At 42.2% G+C, this 27,854-nt stretch overlaps 1 protein-coding gene across 3 annotated transcripts in view; it reads right to left on the bottom strand.

Moving 5' to 3' along the window:
- Positions 1 to 23,624: 23,624 nt before the first annotated feature.
- LOC128895049 (WD repeat-containing protein 47) overlaps positions 23,625 to 27,854 on the bottom strand; it is a 92,790-nt gene continuing 88,560 nt past the window's right edge. For 2 of the 3 annotated variants that reach the window (XM_054157271.1, XM_054157268.1), the window contains exons 10-11: positions 27,339 to 27,579; positions 23,625 to 27,197 (exon numbers count right to left, since the gene is read on the bottom strand). In XM_054157271.1, the coding sequence (XP_054013246.1) occupies positions 27,052 to 27,197; positions 27,339 to 27,579 (387 nt within the window). In that variant the 3' untranslated portion in view covers positions 23,625 to 27,051. The remainder of the gene's footprint in view (positions 27,198 to 27,338; positions 27,580 to 27,854) is intronic. The other variant, XM_054157269.1, reaches the window with a different exon arrangement.

The raw sequence follows: 27,854 nt of genomic DNA, 5'->3' as shown, positions 1-27,854 counted from the left end.
CAGTAACATTTACTGTATCGGCATCGAAAAAATATTTTTAAGATTGAAAATTTTTTTATTTTCGAACAGCCGAAATTCATGTCACGTTATATAGTGAAAAATGCTGTAAGGCGATGAAATGGGTGGGTAGTAACAGAATAAATATGTCCCGTTACACAGCTTGTCGTGAGATATTTGTCTATATTTTAATATCTTGTGATTGGAACAATTAAATATTAATAACAATTACGGTTAGGAATAAATATTCATTCAAGACATTAATCGTGAGAAATTTGTCAATATTTTAATATCTATTGATTGCACCAACTAAATATTAATTTCTGACAATAGTTAAATTAATTATTAACAATACTTATTATTTAAACAATGATGGGAAAGATGATTATGATGTGGTATTAATGTTTCGTAAATTCTTTTGTGGATGGATCCAACGAGCCTTCGAATCGACATGTCACGACATGTCACGGGGTTGTTGTTCGCCCTTCCCCTTCTCTACCTCGAGACGCATGTGTGAACCGCGACCCTCGACACAGGTATACGAGGGGTGCGGTCTCATTCTTCGGCGATCCTTCTGCCGGTATGGATCTCGCGATCGCGCGTCCGCGTCTCGCGTCCCTCCTATTTGTAGTTTCCCATAGTATCTTAATTTGGTTTGGGTAGTTTTAAGGTTGCGTGTACGAGTGTCTCCTCTGCCAAAGGATTATTAATCAATTTGTTTTGTTTGTTCGTAGGTCCATATTGGACTAGCAACTTCGTTCTTCACATCGGTCACTATTACTTCATGTGATAAGTGAAGTGACCAACTGTGTAACTGGACAGAAAGGTCGGTTGCCGTCCTCCTGGTGGATCTGTATTCAAGAGGAAGACGATCGGCTCCTCCGGATCGGTTCTCTACTCCCTGTATCCTGTCTGGTGTAGTCCAGGCTCCCGGCGCAGTGCAGTAAGTCCAAAGCGCAGTGAGACGGGTGCAAGTCGGGTCCTATAGTGGCTCCCAGATGGGTGCAGGGTGTGGAGGACTGGTTCGGAGGCGTCGGTCGTCTTTCTCTCGAGTCCAGATCCATCAAGAGGAAACGGGACTGACTCCGTAAGTCCAGTTTCATGGTCGCGTCGTGTCGCGATTTCTATTTAGCTTCCATTTAGTTCAAATAATTATTTGGCAGAGTCAGACATAGACTTTGGAAATCAGAGGGAGTTTGTTTTCTTTGATTTCCATGGTTTCGTACTTAGTATTAAGCTCGTCGACTTTATGTAGGGTATGCATTTACGTATGTATACTCTATGTAGAGGGAGATCGAAGGAAATTTGATTCCTTCTATCTCCGGGTCTCCAGTCGCAGCAACCTCCACGTGGTGGGACCTGGCAATCGGTATTATTCGTGACGAACAATCATTCGTCGCGAATAATACCGAGAACTAATGGCTGCGAACATGTAATAAGATCTTTAGATATAAAATGTGCAAAGTGTAAAGTGTGAAAGTGTAAAGTGTAAAGTGTAAACGTGTAAAGTGGAAAGTGGTAAGTGGAAAGTGTAAAGTGTAAGTGTAATTTTTAAAGTGTACAGTGTAAAGTGTAAAGTGAGAACAGATTTAGATTAGCAGGAATATAATTAGTTTTCAGAAAAATTCATTTGTATAAATTATGTATTAACATTGGTATATTTTTATTGCAATATGTTAGTCAATTTTCACAACAATTTCTATATTTAAACTACAGATTAAACTACGAAATACGTATTTTCTGAAATTATCCGATTTGTAATGTACTTGCATTCTGTGCGAAATGGAATCATTAAACCCGTATAATCTAAGAACTGCAAAAATTGTATATCGTTTCTAATAAAACAAAGGTGTGTATTATAAGTGTTGATATTCAATTCTTTAGTAATATATTCCGAGAATGTTTGCACATTTTGAACTGTCGAAAATTTGCGATCTATATGCATGTTTCGACATTTTCTCAGATCAAGATCGAGATCGTAGAAATCACGTTTCGTCCTTCTAACACAATCTAACATCTCCTGTACACTTCCTGACATTTCCTGACAGTTCCTAATACACACTAACAACTCCTACCACCCTCTAACACCTTCAAACACTCTCTATCGTCTCCAAACACACCCTAACACCTTCCAAACCCCCCTAATATCTCTTAACAACTCCTACGGGGTCCAGATAGTTCCCTTTATTTCTCTTCAATTTCTAGAATGTTTCCTATTAATTTCCCTTCTTTCCCTGACACATCTCTTCGCTGTTCATGAGATTCGGATACAATAGGTAAGTTTCGAAATAGAATTAAAAATTATGATACCTCTCCGAATATCATGATTTCCTGATACCAACGGTAAGTTTCGAGTCAGAATAAAAATTATGATATCTTCTCGATTAACACGTGCGAAATTTCAGACGAGTTCGTCTGTACATTTTTACATCATAAAAGTATGTCAAATGTATGGTGAAAATCTCGCACATGTGGGTTGTCCTCTTCGATAGCAATAAATTCCTAAAAATGTTCATTTTTCTACAGATAATAAACGCTTGCTTCTTTAAGAGTAATACGGTCCTACGATCCACTAAAATATGCACAGGTCGAGTTACTTTGCTCGTATCGTGTGACTTAATATGCCGCCTCGAAAAAGTTCTGTTAAATCAATCGTCGGTCTCCCAAAGCGGCCGAATCGACCACCACGATAACATGTGGGCCGAATTTTCGTCGTGGACCGTGCTTAACGTCGTCCGAGTCCAATATCGTTTAGATTAGCCCGAAATTGTCGGGACAAGACGCTCGGTCGATTCCGACCAGCCTGTACGCCCACACGTGAAACGTCGTCGCATCTTAAGTGGTCCCAATGAAAAAAAGCACGCGCCCGAGCCAGCCAGCCACGGTCAGCCAACCAAGCCAGCCCCACGAGCAGCCTGGTTGCATTATAATTACTACAAATTGAATCGTTTAGCCGCTTTTAAGGTCGTGAGATAGTGTCCGGGAATGCGACGCTCGAATAAATCAATTCACGGGTTCCTCGTGTGAAAGAACCCATTCGTTTGTTTGCGCGCGAAGACGCGCGACGGATTACGGAATGCTTCCTGAGAACGGGGGAGAGATCATTCCGATCGACACGATTTCATTTTCAACTGACGCGAACCACTTGGAACCCGAAAATCGGTTTCGTCACTACGGTGTCAAGAAGGAATTCGGTTTAACTCTTCGAGTCGTACGATTTGGAAGAAACATAAAACTCCAGATGAATGGAAGAAGATGGATTGTCGTCAGCTTGCTAATGAGTTTGATTTGTAGAAATTTCTGTTTTTCTTTAACCCGTGTTATTTAGAATTTCCATTCTAGAATTAAACATTTCGCAATGAAGAAATAAGAATTTCGCCATCCGATGGAATAAACGTCACGAATTAATTGCTACATGTTGGTCGTGGCTCGCTGTATAAAATATATTGTTCGAATAAAATTTCACGACACCGAACGACGATATAATACTTCCATCCCGGTTCGATACCTCATTACGCCAACCCACCGTTTCGATCTGACGTTCACGCAAAATATGAATCGTTCGAGGCATTCAAACTCTTCCAGAAAATCGTAACTCTTGAGTTACGTTATTGTTGCAGCAAATGAGCTGTGCGTCATAACGAATCGACAGTCTTGGAAGCGTGAAACGACTTCTCATACGTCGACGGCGAACGTAGCTGCACGCTACGGGAAAACAAAATTGCGACACTCGCGCAGGACGTAGTTTCGTTGAAAAATAAAACGAAAGTCGAGGAAGGAGGTAAGTCAGGGATAGAGTTACGTTAACAACGTTCGAGGTGGAAACGCTCGCTTATCGCGCGCGTCGCGATTGAAATTTTATTAGGGATAGGAACGGGACGAAGCTTCCATCGAAACGATCGTCTCTCTCGTTCGTTACGCAGTTTATTTCGACGACTGTTTTTTTTTTTCTTTATTTTTCCCGTCGTCCATAACGTCCCGGTTTTCTATTTTACGGTCGACGAAAGCGGTAGTCGTTAGACGTACCTTTAATCGAGGTGGTTCTATGTCCAGCGTCGGACGTTTGTTCGTTCTTGGGGAATATTTCGCGGGAACGGCCAGGGTCATTGGCTATAAAAGTCGTTGGACCCCTGAGATCGGTAATTTACGACCGTTGCCCTGGAAAACGAGCGGCCTGGCGATTATCGCTCTAATTGTAATTAACGTCTCCCAGCACCGAGGCCAGCGGCCGATCGTTTATCGTGCATATTAATGCGTTTTCGCGAATCACTTGTCGCCCGCCACGATACGCTTCCGACCAGATACATCTGTTTACTTCGCCGGTCGTCCCGGTCGGAGACGAATGAAAATCGTAGAGATATCACCGTCGAGAATAGAAAATGTAAATCCGCGAGCAACCCGAGGCATTCAGCTCTCGAACATGATTCATATCTGTTCTAGATACCTTGTACTACTAAGTATCACGCGAAATCGGTCGATTGTACTTGACGTTTCATTGAACGCATTTCACAGACTGTTACTCCAATTAACATTCCGTTTAATTATGAGTGACAGCCATTATCGATATGTTTGTCCATGTTGCTTCATTCGATACAACGTACTGACAGCGTAATTAATTGTTGCGTGGGATACGGTACAAGCGAAAGGTTTGTTAAGAGATGGTATACGATAAAACAGTCATTAATTAATATTCGAGCCTACATCCCTCTCATATATTCATGATTTAACAATCCTGTCTAGTAAACATTTGAAGTAACATACTTTACAAAGTGCTCGTGAAATACATTTTAAAATATCGTAATCTTAAAGAAGGCTAATAGTATGTGATAATGTTTACTCTGTACTATTTACTATTGAATTTAACTTCGAACTAGTACATCGATAAAAATACCAAAGAATTCACATCCTTTCATGCGTTTACCTTGAGCAAAACGCGGTACATCCATCAGAGATAATAAATGTAGAAACCTGTTGGTACGCGATAGTAAACTGATTCGAATTCGTAACTATGTATTGAACTTGACTCCCATCACCGGTAATCAATTTCGCCCGGGGCTTCCTCGCCGCGTTCCCCATGAATATTCATGTCGGTAATGATGCGAATAATTGCACGACCCTTTAAGAAATCCGAAGGGACGTCCGCGACGAGTCCCTTCTGGGCATACACGTAACACGGTTGTTCATTTGCTTTCGAGAGTGAAATGTGCGATTGCAAATTATGTTGAAAAACCACGACGAGGTGATGCAACCTCAAGGGCTTTATATCTCTTTATTATAAAATACGCTCGGTAATTAAACGCGGTTTGCGCATCAAATCGCGATCGAAACTGCGAGTACTTGATTACTCGAATACAATTAAATGCAATTAAATGCAATTAAATGCAATTAATACTTTGCCATCTCGAAATCAAGCGTATTATTATCGGAATTAAGCATATTAATTGCATTAATTTATGTTACGGAATCCTTTTCTTCCATACAAGCCTGCATTTGTACTTGCGTTTAATTAAAAATGAGAAACCTTCGCGTAACGTTCGTATGATGATATAAATGATCGTTAACTGGGCTACATCTCCTTCATTTTAATCAAATAATTTTATTGTTGAGCTGGTACGAAGATGTCGCGCAATATTTTTAAATTGCGTCATTGCGACGATGCGAAGATGTTGCAACAAAGTGAAGCTGCTCCTTTAAACGAGCGGAAGCGAGATCCTGTTGATGAAAGTGGTGATAAATCATGAACTGTACGGACGTACTGAATTTCTTGTGTATAATTAATTGTGTTAAAGTTGACTGTTCAATAAACGTTTAGTGTTTTCGTTCGTTTCTAATTTTTCTATAATTTCTATTTCGGTGTTGAAAAATGAATACACCACGTTGTTAAACTCCTCGGCGCAACAATATTACGTAAAGTACCCCAAATGAAGTCGAAAGGAACACAGCTTCCCTCTTCGATTGATAATGGTGATGTTGTACGTCCACGCATAAAGCACCCTTCTGGAAACTAGACCTGACTAAGATGTCTCGAGACCTGCGACGCGTCCAGGGAGGATAACGCGAGACTCGAAGGGGGTCGAGGAGCTGGGCAAAGTGAAACGTTTGTAGCACCCACGCGACCACCGGTCTAGATGAACTGTTTGTTGTTCCGTTTCAGTGAATTACGACCGGGCCGTGGCCCCGTGTTATGGAGCCGTCGTATATTAGCGGCTGAAAGCCAGCAAATGAGATCCGGGAAACATTACAATTACCTTCGCAAACAATATTCCACCGTAGCACGGAGCCGAGAAAACGGTTATTTAAAGCCCATTATAGTCGAGGGACAAACCGAGGGAGGTGGTGCACCGAAAGACACTGGACTTACTGGGGAGGTTGTTTAACCCTTTCTCAGATTTGTATTTAAAACTTTCAAGTTGGAAGGCTATAGCTTGGCATTGTTATAAAATACTCCCACTTTAATTAATAGGTAAAAATTCTTGGACATCCGAAATGGAGTACAATAGTAACAGTTTTAGAGTTGAGAAAATTTCATATCGAGTAACGTATGAAATTCATTCTCGTGAATTTAAGAAGAAATGTGATATAAGAAGATACCTGTAAGTAGGACTTGGAGAGTCCCACTTGAAAGCAAGGATAAAGTTTGATTCGACAGTTTCAAAATAGCGTGTAATCGAGAAAATTGAGAACTTGTAGCAAATTTGACTTCATCGCGTAAAACCTTCGCCCTCCCACGGTTTCGCGCAGGTGCGAGTCTTCGTTCGACGAAACGATAAGTCACGCGTTCACTTCTACAAAGTAGTGATTTACGTAACGATTTTGTTCATTTTGTCATTGCGCAGAGCGGCCAGCCACCGACGTATTATCGTTATAAATTTCGCAGGAGGCGTCTAAGTTTTAAATCATTTCGGAATGTGGCGAATAAATGATCACTCGTACACGGATTCGTGAATAAATCATCCCCGCGGACGACGTCGTCGGGAGACTACATTGTGCGCTCGGACCGATCGTATTTCTTTTTCTTTTTTTTTTTCACGAATTTTAGTGCTCACACCTTGGCTGCCAGGCACCCATCGCGCTGTAAAAGGGAGAGAATCCTGCGTGTGGGATGTGTTCAACAGGGTCGTGGCTTGGAAACACGAGCTTCGAGGTGCTACACCGTGCTGTAGGATATTCTGGACGTGGAAAAGGCAAGGTGTCAATGAAAGATTTCTCGACGGATGGATCTTCTGAAGATGCTTCTTTTTCAGATATTCTTAATCATAAGTTCAGTGGTTCTGATTCTTTTCTGTTATCAGTATGCTACAGGAATAAGTCAAGTTTCTATTTACAGTTTTTGAAATATACGGTTAATCATTTTTTAGGCGTTTCTTAGAGATGCTTCTTCGGGCATTTAACAATTCAAAGGGTTTATACTTTGTAGGATGAGTAATTTTCGATTTCTTTCAGTCGCTGACCACCCAATGTATTAATTGAAAATTTAACAAAGATTCTGTTAAGTGGCTGACACTTTACAGCTCTTCTGATTTAAGTATCAATAATAATATTGACATCATACAGTACCTTTATCAATCGACTACTGGCCAAACTTTTATCGAAGTCTTTTACGTGTCCAGTTAATACTCTGAATCCAGATCATTGACAATGGCGACGGTATAAATAGCCCCGTCCGCTTCAATGCGTGATCAATATCGTTGACAATGAAGCCAAGATTGCATTCAGAAATTCGCTCTTTCGCTTTAGCGTGAACCTCTGGACGATATCGCAGGTCGAGAATGTTTGCCACGTGAAATTGACAAGGGGTAAAAATTAAGCTAAAGTATTAAGCCAAGTCTTCGTAACAAATTCTATGAAATGAATCGTATAATATACATATCAATATATATATATATATATATTCTACTGTAATATAATTATACAAATATATTCAAGCAACAGATCCATGTTCATATTTTTTAACCATATATGATTTTAACACGTTGATTACAACACGAATACAATATGCGAACGTTTCTGTCTGAATAAAGTTTTCTTTCCAGACAATTGAAACCTATTTCAGCCAATTATTTTTATAACGTTATCAAAGTTCATGAATTCTAACCAAATTCATTTTCTTTAATATTTTACCTTCAAAATTATGTTATTTAGTTCCACAGTAAAAAACCCTATCACCACATGTGGGTGACGTGACAAAGAACATGTTAAAGATTGCTTATGTTAGTCCACGAGCCTTGTCTATTGCACTTAACGCACATGTAAACAACTGAAAACACCAGCCTACCAGTTTCCACTCATTCCTGTACTCCTACCACCTAACATCCCAATAAGGTCTAATATCCTTGCAACAATACCTGGTTTTCGATTTTTCTTCATCGATTCCCAGCACCGTGGGACGGTGTGGTTGGTTTCTCGCTCGGATCAGCGTATCGCCGGAAATTCCAGCGCTATCGATCGGGATCTCTGGATCTCGGGCAAGGGGTGGTTGCTCGTCGCGTCCAGTCGCGGCCGAGCAGAAGGAAAAGTCATCGTCCGGCATTAGGCGCATTCAAAGCGTTCCCTAATGTTTCACGCGAGGATTTATAACATATTTAGCGAGCCGCGCCGCGATACATCGCGAGATAACGCCAGCGTTCGTGAACGTGCGCGACACACATACGCCCGTTGTTCGGAGATTTATGCGAGGCGCATGGAACGCGCCGTTGTCGCCATTGTGCGAGCATTAGGTAACCCGGCCGGTACTTCATCATCGCCTATATAATAAGGGGGAGAAAAAAGGACGGTGGGACGCGCTGGAAGACACTGTTCCAGGGAACGTTGCACCGCGGTTCCCGTGGGCAGTGAATTTTAACCCTCGACGACGACCACGCGGATCTATGATCGTAGAAAAGTCGTTCGAGTACGTTCTAGAGTCTGTTTGACAGACGTAGGTATTAGGTATTAGTTTGAGGATTGGAAGTAGTGCTCGGTATGAAATTGTTCGTCGACGATGCGATCTCAAACATTTTCCACCGTGATGTTTTCTGATCTTTTTTTAGTACTGTAGATCTCCATTTATCGGGAACTACGACACCACGGTATCTTGGTTGTCCGAGCATTCTTATAAGCTTTTAAATTTAAGGCTTTTGCTGGTATTATTTCTTATAGTATTCATGGCTTCTGGAAGGTTGCCGCGTCTGATATCATCATGTTGACGACGTCTCGCAAACGTAGTCTGCGACAGGTAGCCTGGGATAGGTAGCTCTTATTATCTGAATTCGACTCGCGCAACGTGTCACTTGTGGAAATTTGTGAACTCTAATTTTTTGCTTGTAACCGAGTTGGACATTCACTTTGCGACGGTCTGCCGCGTGTCGGATAGTTCGAAAGGGACAAATTACAGACCATATCTTCTGCAAAATTCGATCAAAAATTCACAATCGATTGCTTTTGTGAAATAGGCAAATATAAAATATAAGCATCGTAAATAGCTATATCAAACATATAAAAGAAAATTTTTGTATATCCTTTTATACGCTTTCGCTGTTTCTGACGTCTCGGAGACGTTAAAGTCTGCATAGCACATGATATGAATGACATCTCCCAGACGCTATTGTACGGCAAGCGTTTAATATTTTACCCATGACTCCTGAAGATGTTCCTTCGAGCACGGCTAATCGTGGTGGATCAGAATATGAGAAGCACTGATCCAGGCTCTCGTGTGACAAACAGTAGAGTGGAGCGTGTACGCGCGCGAACAGGTAGCTCACGAGCAACAGGTTGTTGAACGCGGACAGTCCGGCTTCACATTCGACTAAGCAGTAGTCCTAGCAAGGCCGACCGGCGCGGCGCGGCGCGGCGCCGAGAAGCGCTTATTAGAAAGTCCCAATGCACCGACGGTATGCGATTGTTCGCCACGATTGTGTCTTATTTAGATTCCTGCCGCATTCTCTCGTGTTCCCTTCAGCCGCCTCTGTCGTCGACGAACCGCGCCCGGCTGTTTTCAGCGCGACGACAAGCGTTTTCGTGACGTGACTCGATCGTAACGGACCTGGCCGCCGGTTTATATTGTAGTCTGGCCGGCTATTGTGCCGCTGTCCACCGGGATACCATCGTCGTTCCGCGAGCGAACGGTTAACCGTGCGCCAGATATGCGCAAGGACTCGTACTTTTGATCTCGTTTGGCAGACAGCTGCGCGTGGAACGTGTCCTTTCGTCCCAGGAATTGCGTGGGCGCAGACTGAATTTGTGTCACGCGGACTGCTCTGGAATCTGACTGACATATTTCCCTTTTATTCTTTCCAGTGTTTCGTGTTTCAATGATATGCGTTGGAATATTTAGCAAGTTTTGGTACAGGGAGAAATTGTTGGAGAATTAGTCCAAGAAAAAGGACTTGCGACTTGCATGTGAAAATGGACAGAGGATACACTTTGATTCTATTATTGCATAGGAATCAAATGTTGGTTGGTTTATGAGAAAGATATGCATTAGAACATTTAGGTACAGGGAGAAATTGTTGGAGAATTAGTGGAAGAAAAAGGACTTGCGATTTACAAATAAAAATGGACAGAGGATACATTTTACATTGTATTATTGAATAGGATACAACCTGTTGGTTTATGAGAAACATATGCATTAGAATATTTAGGTACAAGGAGAAATTGTTAAAGAATTAGTGCAAGAAAAAGGAATTGCGTTTTGCAAGTGAAAATGGACAGAGGATACACGTAACATTGTATTATCAAATAGGAAGTGCACACATGAGAGACGAATTCCAGCAGGGATGAACGAAAGTTCACAGGCCCCTTTATATTACTCTCGTTTAATTATTTTGCCGAAGTGCAGTCCTGAATTCCCCAAAAATTATTCGAGACCACCCCGTATATAATACCGTGTAAGAACACCAGCTTTGCCGCGGGATTACTTCATTTACACTTTATAATCGCGTCGCGAATACAGTGGGAAAGAGCGGAAGATGACTAGTGATCCGGGATCGGGTTCCACTGGTTTCGAGGGTCGCTTAATTGAATTTAAGAGGTCCGCCCGTGACTTTGCGCAAACAGAAGATCTTCCAGGGTGGGTTCCACTCGTGGAAACAGGATTCGTGTTGGGGATCATCCTGCTTCTTTGCAAGTGTGAATTTTAATTCGATCGGAGGTCTGGTCGATTCTATATTAATTTCTGGAACGTGTGCACAGTTCTATTTTCTAAATTCATTTGGATGGTTTGGAAGGCTCTATTGAATTAAACATTGTGCATTAGAAAGCGAGGTATTAATCGCTTCCAATCTGTACGAGTTCTTCTTATTGTCTTTAACAGCAAAACTCAGGAGATTTTTCAAGATGTTGAATTCACATCAACAGGTGTTTTCACGTCGAGAACATCCAGATGAAATTAACCACATGTCTTATAATTTCTATGGAATATTGCAAAGAATTTATTTTCACAAGTTTGTTATTAATATCAACACTTAATTCAAAGTTTCTGGAATCCTAAAATGCTTCACTGTCGAAATTCTTGAATTTTAAAGTGTTCCAATAATGCTTTGCCAAAAAAACTTCAACGCAGTATTTTCCAAAATACTTCCAATCCTGGAGATTGAAAAAGAAAGATCCTAATAAACTATCTCGTGAAAACAACTTGAACGTACTTTCCTATTGGTAAACGGATCATCGAACTTCGACAACCTCCCTCCTAGAATCTCAAACCGTCTACTCACCTCAGTCACAGCAATTTTCTTAATTGTTCCAGAGGGAATCCATTGTATTACAGCGTTAGGGTAACGTCTCTACCTCGAAATGTAGAGGAAGTGGCTCGAGCACGAGCTGGTGGGACGACGTTTGATGCACGAGAGCGATCATTCCGCGTCGTAACAGGGCGGCGTGCCCCTCTTGGTCGTCGAACGAAACGAACTACCCGTGGAATCGACCGTGTTCTCCATAGATACTTCGTGGTGCGAGGCAGCTGGCACGAGTGCGCCTATAAATACGGCCAGTTTTGCATAGCGATCGTCCACCGAGATTACGATCCGCGTCTTACGGAAAAACCGCGCGGACGATCCATCCTCCGTCCCCTCGACGCCATGGCGTTCCGATGCTCCATTCAGGAGGCTGCTCCTTCCATTTCGAGGTGACAGAGGCTTCGAATGGTGAGACATCCAATCCACTTCGCGGCGTAAATATCCCCCAGGTAGCCTCGCGTGTGCATAATACACGATCGTAAAGGATCCCGACGGTGAACCTGTCGACGGGCTGGTTCTCGAAACGCTGATGGGAATAAGGATATTCGTAATAGCGACCCGATACCGGGGACAGGATTCCTTAATACGGAACGCGGCTGTTAGCTAGCGCGAGAGATTCTTTACCGATGCTTTTCCGGTCAGCGCTTCTCAAACTTCGATACGATCCTCTGCTTGCTTTATTGAAACGTGTAATAGCTTGATGCGTTGACGAATGCTATAACTCTTGCTTCGATTAAAAAGTGTAGTCCTTTCATTAGGCGGTAGAATAATTGCACATACTCTGATACCTTTATCGATCAATAGGCGAATGCTCCATGCTTACAGATGCAATGCTTTTACCGATCAGTAGCTGAACGTATCATGCTTCCGTCGATTAAAAATTATAACTCCTTTACTTTTAAACGAATATTTCCTTCGTCTAAAGACTTTTAGGCTGAACTGTTGAGAAGTTAATATTCATATCTCTGCATTATGCGTAATTTCGACGCTTGCAGTGGGGTATATTGGTTTGAGAAACTCTGTTATAGATGGCATGTACATGATATCGGATAGGCGTGGCGCTTTCCTGGAGCGTGTCAATGGCAAACAAAAAGTTTCGGTGTTAATACGATGTTTGCGTTGGAAAATGTTTGTAGGCTAGAATGTGTCTTTTCCTAATCACGCGACAAATCGAATTTTCCGAACGACTTTCACGAGCACTGCACGCAATCGTTGTTTTCTCATCTCTTCGACTTTCTGGAATTTTCGTGATATCATCTCGAGTCGTCTTTACTTTGTACAGTAAACAGCGTTGCAGTCGTTAAACATAGTGTCGTTAAATACTTTTCTCAATCGTTCCATTTTATTACACTACACTGCTGATAGCTCTGATATTTATTAGAGCAAGAAAGATGTGTAATTAATAGATAGGAGTTTCTTAGGAGGAAGGATTATCGATGATAAATGGTTCGATACTACGACCGAAACAATTCCTAATTTTTTAAATAAAATTTTATCATACGAAGCAGAATTTTAATTGCTTGAGATCATTGCAAGAACATTGAAACTATCGCGATACATTTAGAAGGTGGTAATTAACCGCAATCTATTGAATTATATCATGTCGTCGCCAACAAGTGGAATGTACACTTCAAGCAACTGCAAAAAAAGTGATCCAAAGTGAAATATATGCCACAGACGAGATACCAACTAATGTTCACCTGTCCCAGGAACTCGATAGACTCCGAAAAGAGAACGCAAGAAAAGACGCGGATAATGAAGCCACGATTGGCTTACGTAGTGGGGCTCAGAATTTGTTAATTGCCTGGATGACTACACAACTCGTACGATGAAAAAATCCTGCAGATTATGCTAAACCATCGACTCCGAGACTGGCCCACCCAACTTCCCATTTTGCTGTTCGTACATCAACATCGAAGCTATCGTAGATTTTCTGCGGTCTCATGTTGCGAACTTCACTTCGTCATGCCAACGGATATCGTTCTACTTCCCCTTCTTTTTCTACTTCGCGTCAGCAAATTGTCGTTCGCTTGTCGCCATTTTCTCATTCGTGACCATGATCAATTTAAAAAAAAAAAAAAATAGAGCGAGATGAAAGTGTTCCATAGAGAAAGATTGAGGAAGCTATCTATAAAGATTACTATAAGAGGGCGGAATCCACGCTTTTCCAAGAAAATCCATTCCCTCTCTTTCACGTTTCCCTTTCTGGCTTCCACCACGAGGCACCTGTTGCTTCAAGTTGCTGTCGCAGCCGCTGCGCGGTGCCACCGCTCGGTGATCACTGATCTAGATCAGAGTAGAAGAAGAATGAAAAAAGCATTGAGCTTGAGCTTGGTTCAACTAAGTATTTGTCACGTTAGTTATTGCACTGAATCCACACATCACGATACAATTATTTCCACTCTTATCATTACTTTGGCTAACATACTTCTTTAATTTTTAGCATCTATAATTAGAAGCCACCGTTTAGTTCGCGTTATCGCAACACAACTTCGTACTCTACACTGGCCCTCCTCTAGCTCGGGTACCTCGGAGTTGCTAAGCCCGTACTGTAGTTGCATATTCGAATGCTACAGTCCCTGAGGGTGAAAAAGCATACATATATATTCTTATTTTTTTCTTTTTGTTCTGTAGTACTGTAGTCTTTTTTTTTTATACAATCCTCCTTGCACCTACACCTACCAAATCTTCCGAAAACAAAACATCTAAGACAGCGTTTCGACTAATCTCTCAAAACATTCGGATTTGGTACACCAGTATAATTATATCATTCAGAGGCACCTGATCAACGGGATTCCACCATAGTCCACGTTTATCTCATCTTTAAGAGCAAAACGAGCGGAAGCAGTTGGCAGCTATTCGATGACAGAAAGTCACAAAATACATTAGAAAAAATGACGAGCTATCCAGTAAAGGTAGAAGTAAAGGACTCGAGGACTCCTTCAATTAATTACGCTGCGCAGCGTCTCGATTTTATGTTCGTACCCGCGCCTTTTATTTCCCCGTCCCCGTGAAAGACGTGTCATAAAGTGGCGCGCCGTTTCCTCGGACGCGCGTATACGTCCCCGTTCACGGTGGAATTTATAGGTTTATTAGGCGAGGCGATAATACACAGGCAATGCGAGACGACGCCTCGCGCGGCCGTGTCTAGAATTTATTGGGAACAAAACGGGCCGCTTCTCCGTACAGCTGCGACATCCTGGAAACCTCGTCCCGCTCGACACGAGGCCGTCCAGGGGAAAAGGAACGAAGGAGGAGGGAAACAGCCACCGCCATTTTCGGGCCACGCTCGTTAAAGCGCGCCTGGGACACCTGTCATTAATTACAACCGGCCTCTACGCGCGCACGAGCGCTTCCTTCACGTTTTCCCGCCGCTGGGAATTTATCGCGACCGAGGGAACCACCTATCCGATCGAGCCTGGAATAGTTAATTGATAACCACGCGACAGGGATAGATAACATTTGGACATCACTTTATTTCTTGAGAGAGTCTTCTGAGTTACAGGGAGGGGCAATTTTGTCAATTTTTAACTCGAGTACTGCGGGTAACAGGTCCTGAAAACTTTATATGTTTCTTGATACGTGCTTTAAAAAGATGTTTCTCTGCATAAGAAAAGTTCTATATTTTTTAAATTCTAATTGGCTATTGGAAGCTTATACTTATACACTCGGTTCTATAAGTAATTGTGCCCTCTATGTCTATTGAAGAAATTTGTCTAAATTTGATGGTAGCCTTAATGTTTCCAAATAAGTGTTTCATACTAAATACGTACATGAATAAATTGTACGCATGTATATATTTATAATGAAAAATTTATTTGGAAACATCAAACCTATCATTTAAGCTAGACACGTTTCTTTAATAGACACAGTGGATACGAATACTTACAAGAATGACTGTATATACAAAAACAGATCTCCCTTATTAAAATTCTAATTCCACAGAATATGGACATTTCCACCTTGAAAAAACACCTCGATAAAAAAAAAAATGATCGAAACATCAGTATCAATGTTAACCAGATGAAATCGGAGTCACGAAGTTCAAAGTTACTCCTTTCGACGATGACGTCACTTGGGTCGCAGAGACGCTTCCTTCGACACGGCGAGGGGTGGGTGAGGTACGTCGCGTCCAGGACGACCTAAATGACGGTAGCCAGGGTTCGAGAGAGACAACGTGGCCGGCTACCTTGTGGTCCTTATTATCGTTAATTTTAATTAGAGGTTACTGCCGGGTCCACGGTGTCCCGTGAAAGATACGCGCGCCCACGGGATCAGCGGGACGTCTAGAGGCGGAAAGAGGACGGTCCCCGGCCGCGGAAGGAGACGCGAAAAAGGACACGGCGGTTGATCCTTATTATAAACGACTGCTCCTGCGCGGATGCGAGTCGTCGCGCGGTGTCCCGCCGCGAGAGTACGTCCTGGCGACCACGAACCAGACGAGATCCTGCGAGACGATTCGAGGGAGCCCCTCCCCCCTCCCCTGCGTGAATCTTCGGTAGGTGGATATCTGATCCTGTCCAGGGACAGCTCCCGGATTCGAGGGACGTCGTCCCTTACGGAAGAGTCCTGCGGAGAATCTAATTTCTCTAATTTCTGCTCCGTGAAATCGGTTGACGTTGATCCTTCCAGGTGGAGGCCTCGCTATTGGTTCAGTTTGTGTGTGTGTGTGTGTGTGTGTGTGTGTGTGTATTTATGAGTCAAGTGTAGAATTGAGTTCGCAGAAGCCTTTCAGAGGCACTAATATTAACACTTTGCACTCGAGAGGTGATTCCTGGTCACCACAAAGTTTAACGCAGGCAATAGTGCTTGTTTAGGTTTCGTTGCTTTAGAACTCGAAGTTTCATAAATAAAATGATTGTCGGTGAAGTAAAACATAGTAAAGTAAAGTAAAAAGCATCTCGAGTTGCTGATAGGTACCAAAAAGAAGGCCTAGAGTGCAAAGGATTAAATACCAGTCATACGAGAAAAATTTTCTACTCGTCTACTATCGCATTCAAGGCTGGAAACAATTGAAATAATGACGAAAGTAGTAACACGAATTGAAATAACGATTGCGATAAGAAAAAACGAAAGTGGCACATTCATAACTGAAAGTTTACCAAATTAGCGAGACAATTTCTTAGCGCTCTCTCTAAAGTGGATATTAGAGAGTCTGCACGACCCACTAGCCCCACGAGTTTTTCTTCCTCCCTCGCAGACGAGAGTCGCTGGAGGGGTTCAGGCGCGTCGGACAATTAAATCTTTTTAATCGTCCCGCGTAATTGGAGCGAATTAGCGATGCCGTCCATCCAACGGTGGATCCCACTCGCTGATTATCGCTGGTCGCCCGGACCAAATAACAGAGAGATAAAGCAGCATCGGGACGGGCCGAATGGAAAAGAACAAGAGGAATGGGACCGAGGCGGTCAGTGAAAGAGGGACTCTAGAGCAGAGGGGAGCACTTAGCGGAATACGTCCCGGTGATTATTGGCCGTGATAATGATCGAGTCGCTGCGAGTTGTCTATGGCGTGATTGCAGGTCGCAACGGTGATCCTTAGGCCATGTGCGAGGGTGGTTATTAAGAGCGACCGGTTCCAACGGGGAAAGCATCAAGGACCAGGATTAGTGACGGCCAGAGAGCCTCAACCACACGTAGCCATCGCTGCCAGAATCCAGAAAGCGTCCAGCAAGTATTCCCTCATGTCCCCGATTACGTGGTATAGGCGATATATGCATTTTGAGAATATTCAAATGTCGTGATTGTAACTTAAGATATGAATTATAATTGAATTGGTACGAAGCAAGTGAATTTGATCTCGAACAATGGAAACCATTCAAATAAGCAGGGCCTAAACATTCGACAAGGATAATGAAAGAATGTCCATTGACCTAAGAGCTATGGAAAATTTATTATGCACGACGTATACACTTTATTAATAACCCGACGTCGTAAAGAAGGCAACAGCACCAGCTCGCCAATTCGCAGGGCAGTGTTTACTCGTTGATGATTTCCGAGGGCTGAGAATTCTTTCCGCTGACGGGGGTATTTAGTTGGACGTATTTACCCTGGGGAGACAATGTAATGGGTCAGCAATTAGACGTGGAACGATTAAAACTGGGCCTTAATTGGCCGCGGTAGAGCGTCCCGAGGGATTCACACTCGCGTTCTTTCATCCCTTTTTGTCGATCGTCTTTCTCGTTCGCTCCTCTTCCGTCCTCTATTTTTCACATCGACCATCTCGCTCGCTCCCACTTTTCCCCTGCTCGTTCGAACAACCATCTTCTCACCGCCTCCACCGGCCACCCTGCGGCGATAAATCACGCGAAGCTCATGTAAGTAGTAACTAGTAACCAATTCGTGTTTGTACGACTCCTGTGAGATATTAGCTATTACAAAGACTTATGGCGTGGAACCACCCTCGCCCTCTGGCTACGAGACCGGCAATGATCGTGATCGACCTTGATTAATTGCCGTCCAGGAATTCCCGTTCTGTTTCAATGATCTGGCATTCGAGTGACAAGCTTTTCCCACCGAAAAAAGTGGTGGACATACAATCCACCTTCGGCGACTGTGGGCGCCTATAGACGTTTAGAAATTTCGCGTTTGTAAGACTGAGAGCGCCTATAGGCGCTCGTCATAGTTTGGTTTTCTGACACGTCTTGTGAACAATTTTACGTTAATATTAAATTCGTAATATTTATATTAATTCGGTTCAAAGAAATAAATAATATGGTTTTTATATAGTGAAATTCAGTAAAGTGTGCCGTCGTCAAAGGGATAATAAGTTTGATATTTCCAAATGAATTTTTCATTTTAAATATGTATATGAATAAGCTTATACATGTATATATTTATATACATATATACAACAACGTATTTACACAAAAATACACTTGGAAACATCAAACTTGCCATATAATTTAAACAAATTTCTTCGATAAAGATAGAGGATACGAATATTTATGGGACTGACTATATATATTTTACAGAATTGTAAATAGATTTTTTCGACTTTTCTTTCCTTTTCATTCGTAGCACATTTCCGTTGCACGCAAAGGTCGTAGAACCTGCACGATTTATAAAAAATAATGTGGAAACGTTATCACGTTTATAATGCACATATCATATTGCCAATAAAAAGATAAAACTATCTTTGAAATTCATTAATTTTGTCACCAATAGCTTTCTCAAACCTCGTTGACTTAATATGAACATATTTTGATCTTTTCTATGATGTTAAATAAAATAATCTTGACATAGAAATTAATTCTTGCCTGACTGGTCGCGTTGTACACTTTTTTCTAAAGCTTCTCTCTTTCCGTGTTCGTGTTGCACGATCGGGAACAAATTAACAACGCGACGCTTACACGCTTATGAATTCATGCAAATATTACCGGCGAAGATACCTATAATAATCCCAACCCATAATCATTTACTTTTTTTTTTGTCTTGGTTGTCCATCGAATTCACATATTTTCAGTCTTCTCGTCGAACTGTTTATCATGTTTTGTCACGCGAAGATTTGCTCGCGTTTCTAATCATCATATTTAAAGACGAACAAATTTGATTTTCGCAGAAGCGGCTGACGGTGATCTCAAGTAGGTGCGACGCACGAGCCCAGAAAATTATGCGTTTCACCGTAGTATACTCGTAGTAATTACATTCTTCCAATATTTTGTAATTATGGTAATCACATGCTTTCCTCGGTGTTTCATTTTCAAATTCGCGTCACAGAAGATTGACTTATTAGCGAGACAACAGTGCAAGTATGTAAATACCTGTGATTCATTGAGAGGAATAAGCTTATAAAAAAAAAAAGAATAAATCAAACAAGATTCCATGGCAATGATTGCATTTAACAGAATCACTAACAGTATATAGGAGCAATAATATATAGAAAAGAATGAATAGAATTAGTTGATCTTTTGAACAGATAAAACCAAATCATGTTGAAATAATTTATATACCGGACGATATAAATTGTAAATCCAACATTTAATCACTACTGCAAATAGCTGATGAATAATTGATCGAAACATTTCGAAACCACAAAAACAAAAGAACGATCTAAGAGAGTCGGCCGAAAAGGTGCTCGCGCATGCGGTCGTTGAAGTCTCCAGCGCTCAAGCATCGTTCCTCGAGCCTCGAGTGCCAATGCATCGCTCATTTCGAGGAGATGGTCGCAAATTGCTCGCGTTTTCCCTCGCGTTCCATTTCAGTGGACGATCATGTCTCTGGGCATCCGCCCGCGGCTCCACAACCCCCGGAGGCCGGCGATTACGAATTTCTGGCTGCGTCGTTTGAGCTTCTGCCTGGAAAGGGGACGACGAAATCGTCGTAAGCGGTAAATTACACATATGCTGAGTAGACACGATTCAAATTATTATTATCATCATCATCCGCTCGGCCACGGAATCGCTCTTCCGAGAACGGTTGCACGCGCTCGGGGACGCGGCGTATGCTAAAGGCCGTCTACCCGCTTTCGGGGCCATTTCTTTCCTCATTTGTATGCGATTTGGTCTGGCAGCGGTGCCCATGATACCTCCAGCGAGACTCTCTAATAATTTGGAGCTTTTCATAGGCATTTTCAGTGGTTGACAGCCAGAATTCTAGTTGAAATAGCGGGAAGAATTGTTTTAACGTGGCGAAAAGAAAATATAAAAAAACACGTGGAAAAAGTAATGCAAATATATAAATATTTATAAATGTTCGATTATTGTTACGATGTTCTCAGACCATTGGGTCAATTGAAATGCGAAAGAGCTTACCATAAATAGAAGTGTACGCTTCAAAGGTAACTAACGACTATCCACATAATTATGAGATTGCGTGTATGCAATTTTCGCACAAAACAGCGCCACTTAATAGTCGCGTGTAAACAGAGCCTGTCGCGAAGAATAGAATTATTCGTTAAATTGTGTGCAGTTTAAAAGAGTAATGATAGTCATCGATCTAATTGTCGGAGATTTGAGCAGCTAATGTAGGTAAAACAATTTCGAAATGGCAGGGGCGGAGAACCACTGTGGAAATGATAGAGCACACAAAGCAATCCCGCATTTCGAGCTCGATTGGAGGCGATTCCCGTAATACGTTATTAATTTGAATACCTCGCGCGCCGTTGAATTATTTAACGACGCGATTAGGCTAATGCATCGCGCGTCCTCTTCTATTAAAACACTCCTCGGACTATAAGTGTCCCGATTTTGTGGCTGATAGGCGAGACCGCTTCTTTTTGCTTCGTGATTTCGGTTACGGTCGAGGTCCTGGCTCGTCTTCCCTCGATTCCTTTTAATTGCGATACTCGATTAGCGAACGAAATGCAAGATTCTTCTCGGAACCCGTGGACCCCTTGATTATTGTTATTACGTTTCGAACGTTGAACACGTATCGCGCAATCGTTCCGCTCGATAATTTTACATTGATGGAATCGTTCCGGGGGCACGTGCCAATTATATCACTATGCTATTTTCTTGTAAACTCTTCCCTTTGGATAGCCTCCTTCTTGTTTGCTCGCTTGGGCGCGATGACTTGTAGATTCGTGGCTGCCAGGTGGACCTCGAGTGGCTATGACCTGGATGGCACTCTTTAATCGCAAATCGTGAAACAAGTACGATTGTAATAATTACTGCAGAGGTTACTTTTATTTGATAATGAGGGTATTCGCTGGCCAATTAATAGAAGTCTCCTTTTATGATTGTTCATCGACATGCGTTATTTCAGATAGGCGCGAAGACAAGTATTCGTATGAAGAAAATATTTTTTCTCAGATTGTGGTTCCTTCATTTTCGCTAGTAAGATTCGAGTGCCTCTTGTATTTTTATCGGGGACCTTGTACGCTAACGCTAAATAGAGAACGAATATTTTTTATCGACCTTCAACTGGGTTCAGTTAAACACAAATATAAAAATATTTTTGGTCTGTTAGAAATACGTCAATCTACGAAAATGTTCAAAATGTCCCCTCTGAAGCATCAACGTAAACTGTTACGTGACAACTTTGCCCGCAAATAAACGATAAAAATAAACACACCAAGAACAAATTCCTACCTAAAATGGCACTCTCAATCCATTTTATTAAATGTGTAGCAGCTGTGCAACACGGAGAATATTGAAAATGGTTGAGTGCAAGGAAACCTTCCCTCCCTTCCCTCCCCAGACACCGATTCCTCACTTGGAATCGCTGGTTCCGAGGACCAGTGTCCCTCCCTCGCACCCAAAACGTAACATTACCGCGGAACAGTCGCAGCTCGGGGGGCATTCCTGAAGTCTGCGCAACGCCGAGCCTGCGAGGGGTTGGCATTCCGATCGTAGGTGGTGCAGAAAAGGGAGGATACGGCCTTTGTCCTCGGGGACCACGGGAAGCGTATCCACCAATTAGGGATCCTGGCCCGCGGGTGAGGATTTCGAGAATATTTGAGAACCGCGCACCGACAGAGGACGGAGTTCGTCGAATCGACGGATGCCACCGCCGCCTAGGAATTTCGTGGGTGGGTCTGCACCCTGGAGAACGCGTGGTCCACGGCATACTGCTTCGGTTTTCTCTCGACGATGATTTTTTGTCATTGAGGTCACTTTGGAGGCTGATAACGCGGTGTAAAATTTTTAGAAATTCAGAGCTTTTTAGAATCCATAAAAGAAACAAGAAATTATGTTATCTCTTTCAGACCTGGCGACCACAATTGAGGACACAAAATTTAAAAATTACCGACACTATCGTTTAGTGCGAATGTCATTTATGCACACGAAGAAAGACCAGTTTTCTTTGAAAACTACACTATTAGGATTTTTTTTTTACTTTTTCCGTACTAATTTTAGTCCAAGTTAGTTATAAAAGTTGAATTACATTAGTACGAGACAAGAAATAATTGAGGTCTGAGAAGGTTAACTACTGTACTGTTATCGGCGAAATTATTCGTGGAGAACAATTTACCTATTGTCTGTGGAATAATAATTTTTCCAGTGAAAAAAAAAATGTATTACAATTCAGATACCTGTTAATGGTTATAGTCAGGACCATGGCAATGCAGAGGTTGGCGATAAAGAAGAAGAATCTAATCTAAGAGTCATACAGTAAAAATAAAATAAATTCATTCTTACTGCATTATTAAATTAGAAAATATTCTACATGACCTTGAACATCAGTGTTTGATAACTGCTTCGGTTCATAAATTAAACTCGTTGAAGTTGAGTGTAAGCAATTTGCCCATTTTCTATCGTTTTCAATCTCCTTATAATATCCTCTTTCAAAATTTCCTAGGCAACGTTTCGTCAGTCGCGTTAATTCCTCGGCCATACATAAATTTCTTCCTTGAAAAATTGCTGGTTCCCCCCAGGGCGGGTGGGTGCCCGTAATGAGGGCAAATCGGAATCCCATGGTCTCGTTTAAAGTTTGGTAAAATAGAACGTCGGTTCACGGAATCGGTCGAACGAAATCCGGTGGGCCTGCCGCGTAAAACGCGCGGGTGGATGATTACATGATTGCCCGGTCATTATGGGAAATTTTCAAAAAGTTCAGGTCCTAGTACCTTTTCGACACTCGGGGGTAACCTTTTTTACCTTAATCGCGTCCATTACCGGAAATTTTGGAAAGCTAAGACCGCCTCGATTACCAGCAGAGGCCCTACCTCGATGGGCCTCTTTGATCGCGCCGACCTCGCTTAATTTCTGCTCTTATTGGTAAACTATTTGATATCTTAATACGATCTCATGCTTAAAAAAATTCAATACGTTTATTAGAATCGATGAACAATCCATTAAGTATCTTATTAATTTTGTTATTATTTTAGGACGTAATCTTCTCGGAAATTCTTCACTTTGCCATCAGATTATATTAAAACTGTGTAGCTCTTATTTAAAATGATATCTATAGATTGTAGAGTGTCTCTTCTGATTGCAGCTCATCTGGAAAATCAACCTGCCAAAAAACCACGACGTTTAATAACGTAAATTTTATTGTTTAAATTAGACGTGACAGTATTATGTCGTATCTACAGGAAAAGTACAAAGTTATAAGTTATGCTATATGTATATCATATATATTATAATACGATAATAATCGCACGAGACAGCGAAGAGATTTTATTTTAGCGTTTTATGAGTTTCGACGGGGGATGATATCCTCGATAGAGGGGATGGGTTTGGGTTTGTCAGGAGTGTACAGGAAGGAGAGGGGACGTGGAAACAGGGTTAAAGTGGAGGACGTGAAAAATATAAAAATAAACGTGAAATCGACGGAAGCAGCCTCGACAAAAGGCACGACAAATTGCTACACGGAAGCAGACGCTCTTCTTCTTGCTCTTCTTGTTAGACGCTCGGTTTCTTCGTTCTTCTTCATTCGTTTCTTTCTCGATTAATCGTTTACTCTAAAACACATTCTGCGAGTCAGGTGAAACGAAACATCGTAAGGCAGCCTTCTGATCGCGCAAAGAAAGGAAATTATCTCCGCTAGTTGCGCGAGCAAGAGTAATTTCGTTCCTTCATCGAGAAAGCAGCATGCTCACAGTGTAAACGCGATCGTCGTTCGTAGTTAATTAATAATAACTCAATGTCGTCGAGGAACGCAGCGAGGAGAGATTCTGGGGGGTTTTTGATTCGCTGCGTCTTCGCATGCGCTGCTTCGCGTCTTTCTCCCCGATTTCCATCCTCCATTTTGCGTTGAGTGCGTGTATGCGTGTGGTTTTCAGGTGTGCGACTGAGATGGACAAAATTCTCATTCGGAACCTTAAGCGTCGAATGAATGTTAAAATTTTAATCGAAGAATGAAATTGTATCTTACATCGGATGAACGAAAGTTATCGGTACTGTTGTTTGATAGAATCAATCCTTTATCACTCGAATGAAACCTTGCCCATCTCTTGGGACAAACGAGGCTTGTCCGCGTTGACTTCGTAATAGAAACAAAACGAGGAGAGACACGGTCCATCATCGCCAACAACGAGGGGCGTGTACCTCGTGAAGCGTGTGTATGTACAAGAAAAGACGCGCTTCGTTTCCCTCTCTTCCGGTTTCACGGTTACTTTGGCGATTGCGACAAGCAACAACTTAAACCTACGCTTCCTCAAGGTTCGATGCTTATCCAGCTAAGAATATCGCTCGCTCAGCCCTTCGACGCTCGGGGAAAATCTCGTTTCGTACCTTATCGATCTAGTCGGTAAAAAATAGCGATTAATATGAGCGTACGTATATGTTGTCATGATCCTCTTAATACGAGTAAGTATCTATATATATTAATAATATGCGTAATATGCGAATATTTGGCGTGACTTCTGGGATCGATGAGACAGTGTCGAGTATTAGTGGGAGAAAACACGTTGCTCGATGAGTAAGTTTAAATAAAAAGAAAATGGAAGACCGATATCAAGATGGCGCAGATGAAACGTCGATGCGAAGTGGAAATGTACAGTGGCAGTATTTTTTTTTTTATAGCCAAGGACAGGACAAACGCTGCGACTTGATTTTAAAAATTACTTCCCAGCGTGCGAATAGATTTTGGGATACTAAAATTTAATCTAGAACGAGGCTATTAAAATGTTCACCTCTAGAATACAGTTCGAATACAACTGGAGGGCCCAATGTATCTAATTTTCTCCAATCTAAAAATAAACCGGTTTCAAGGGGTGTGAATGTGCAAAATCGCATGGAATTCGGCATTTCGCGTGCACCAGCTTGACACACTCGAGTCAGTAAAAAATATAAAAGAAAAGTTACAAGCAGGCTGCTCGATTGATCCACGTATCGCAGGAAGATTTTACAAATGTCGTTGAACGTAAGCCTAGAGATATTTGCAACGAAGAGTGACGAGAAATTAGCGGGGCGATTACGCGTACCGAGAGGAGGATTTCCGTCTCCCACGATCATCGCTCTTACCGCTACGCTAACGTATGTACATCAGGGCAAACACGATCGCAAAGAAACTCTACATAAAAGAAAAAAAAAAGAAAGGAGAGGCTACACCACGAATCTACAAGAAAATTGTGTCTCTAAACTCATTGGCTGGTTTGAACGCCACGACTTTCGCTCACGATTCAAACGGTCGAGCTCTCTGCGTCTTCGATGCTTTCGACGTCTCGTTCATCATGAACGATGATATTCGGTTAGCTCTTCCGCAGTCTTATGATTACTACGACGATCTGTCGATTTCCATTACCATCGATAGCGTCTCTACGCGAAAATGCACTTTCACTTTTTTTCTTCCGATGCTCTCGAACCTTGTAACGTTTATTCACAAGAAGCAACATCCAACTGTCATATGATTTTTGTGAAATTTTTCGGGCAGATAGAGCATTGAAAAACATTATACATTACTTTATGTTCACTATTTATATTACAGGCATTGTTAAATCTATCGAGGTTTATTCTTTCGTGAAGTCATACTTTGACTTCGTTGAAAAAAAAAACATAGATTTTCGTCCTACTTCTCTTCAGAAACACACTCTTTTAAAAGATAAAATAAAATTCACGCAATGAAGAGTCTCCTGCACTCGTTCCATATGTCTTATAGATATATCCTTACTGTCAACCTATACATATAAAAATTGTGTTGCCTAATGTTTTTCGATGCTCTGTGCACAATATTTCATAAAAATCGACGTGTTACATTTAGTCGATGTTTCTTGCCAGAATGAAACGTCTATATATACGTCTATATGTATCTCTCTCTCCTTTTGCGTAGAATCGTTATCGGGCGCAACGTCAAGCATTTTGCATCCGATTACACTCTACGCCACGTTCGCGCGTAGCCGCGAGGTTTCAGGAAGTTTTAATTGGTCATGGTTGAATTATACGCGAATAGATGAAACTTTCTTCCCGTTTGTGTGTTACGTCGACATCGCTCGCGATCGCTCGTCCTCGTCTTTGACGCTCGTCCGCCGTGTTTCCGGCAACGATTTCTAATTTCGCTCCGATAAAAATTGTTTCGCGTGCAGCTCGCGATTCACGGCTAAATTTAATCTCGTGTTTCTCTCCTTTTCAGTAATTGCATAGTACAGCAACGCTAGCACCGATTTCAACGGCCCTGAAGTACGTTGGAGGAGGGGTGTCGTTAGACTTCCTGGAGAAGGTCTTCCAGGACAAAATTGACGAATAAAACGATTGGAGAATATATTAAAGTAAGTATAATAAAGAAGCGACACTCTAATTTTGTTCATCTCTGTTGGGAACAACTCTCCTCCAATTTTAATCTCTCTCTAGATCGGTTATAAATCAGTGACAACGTCGTTTTAATACATAATTAATTATCTTTCATTCTCTTCTCATGCGGATAAAACGAGGGACACAGAACAAGAACGAACGATGGCGATTGGTTAGGCGCGATCGTCTTAAAAATGGAAACGATGAGCGCGAATGACGGACAGCGTCAACTTAGACTGGTGGCAGAGCCCATAGAGTCGCAGTCTTGTCAGCTGAGGTACTGAGAAACGAGAACTCCGTTGGATGCCATCGTCCGGAGATCACTTTGTCCTGGTGTTGTGCGACCACCACGCTAGGCAAGGGCATCGTTAGATCACCTGCAACCATAAACGGTACGGTGTCGTTATGGATGGCTCTCGCTCCCTATGCTGGTAGGACGTTTCTTTGGGAATTTAATAAAACCCGAACACCAGGAATTGTTTAATGCTTTCATGTAGTGAAAATTTAGGATGTCTCACCTTGCAGGTCCGTGAGTACTAGCTTGTTATCGTATCCACCAGTGAGCAGGTAGTACGCGGAAGGTGAGAAACGTATGCTCCTGATGTCGGCGGCGTGGGGTTTGAAACACTGCACGGTTCTACCGCCCCGGATGTCGAAGAGGACGCAGCTACTGTCCTCGTGACCCGAGACCAGAAGACGTCCAGATGGATCGACGCAGAGCGCCGCTACCGGGCTGCCAACCTGCAACGGGATCAAATGCTGCTCAGACACGCGATACTGATTCCGTTCTACATTGATTCGTATGACGTCCGATAAAAGTTCGATCCTGAGAGAGAGAAAGAGAGAGAGAAAGAGACAGTAGAAAGTGGAGTGTATGACTGGTGACGCGAGGAGGTATGATCGGTGCGATTTAAAAACGTGGGTCGAGGCTTTATCGGACGTCGAACTAAAAACGAAACTCAAAGAACGAAAGTCGATGTCGTCGGTGCATGCTGGATGCATGTTTCGTCACAGAAATCTAATCCTTATAATCC

This window comes from Hylaeus anthracinus, unplaced genomic scaffold, assembly GCF_026225885.1.
Source record: "Hylaeus anthracinus isolate JK02 unplaced genomic scaffold, UHH_iyHylAnth1.0_haploid 4, whole genome shotgun sequence".
In the NCBI taxonomy this organism is placed as follows: Eukaryota; Metazoa; Arthropoda; class Insecta; order Hymenoptera; family Colletidae; genus Hylaeus; species Hylaeus anthracinus.
The sequence above is the reverse complement of the archived record's forward strand: the minus strand, read 5'-3'. Positions and strand labels throughout refer to the sequence as shown.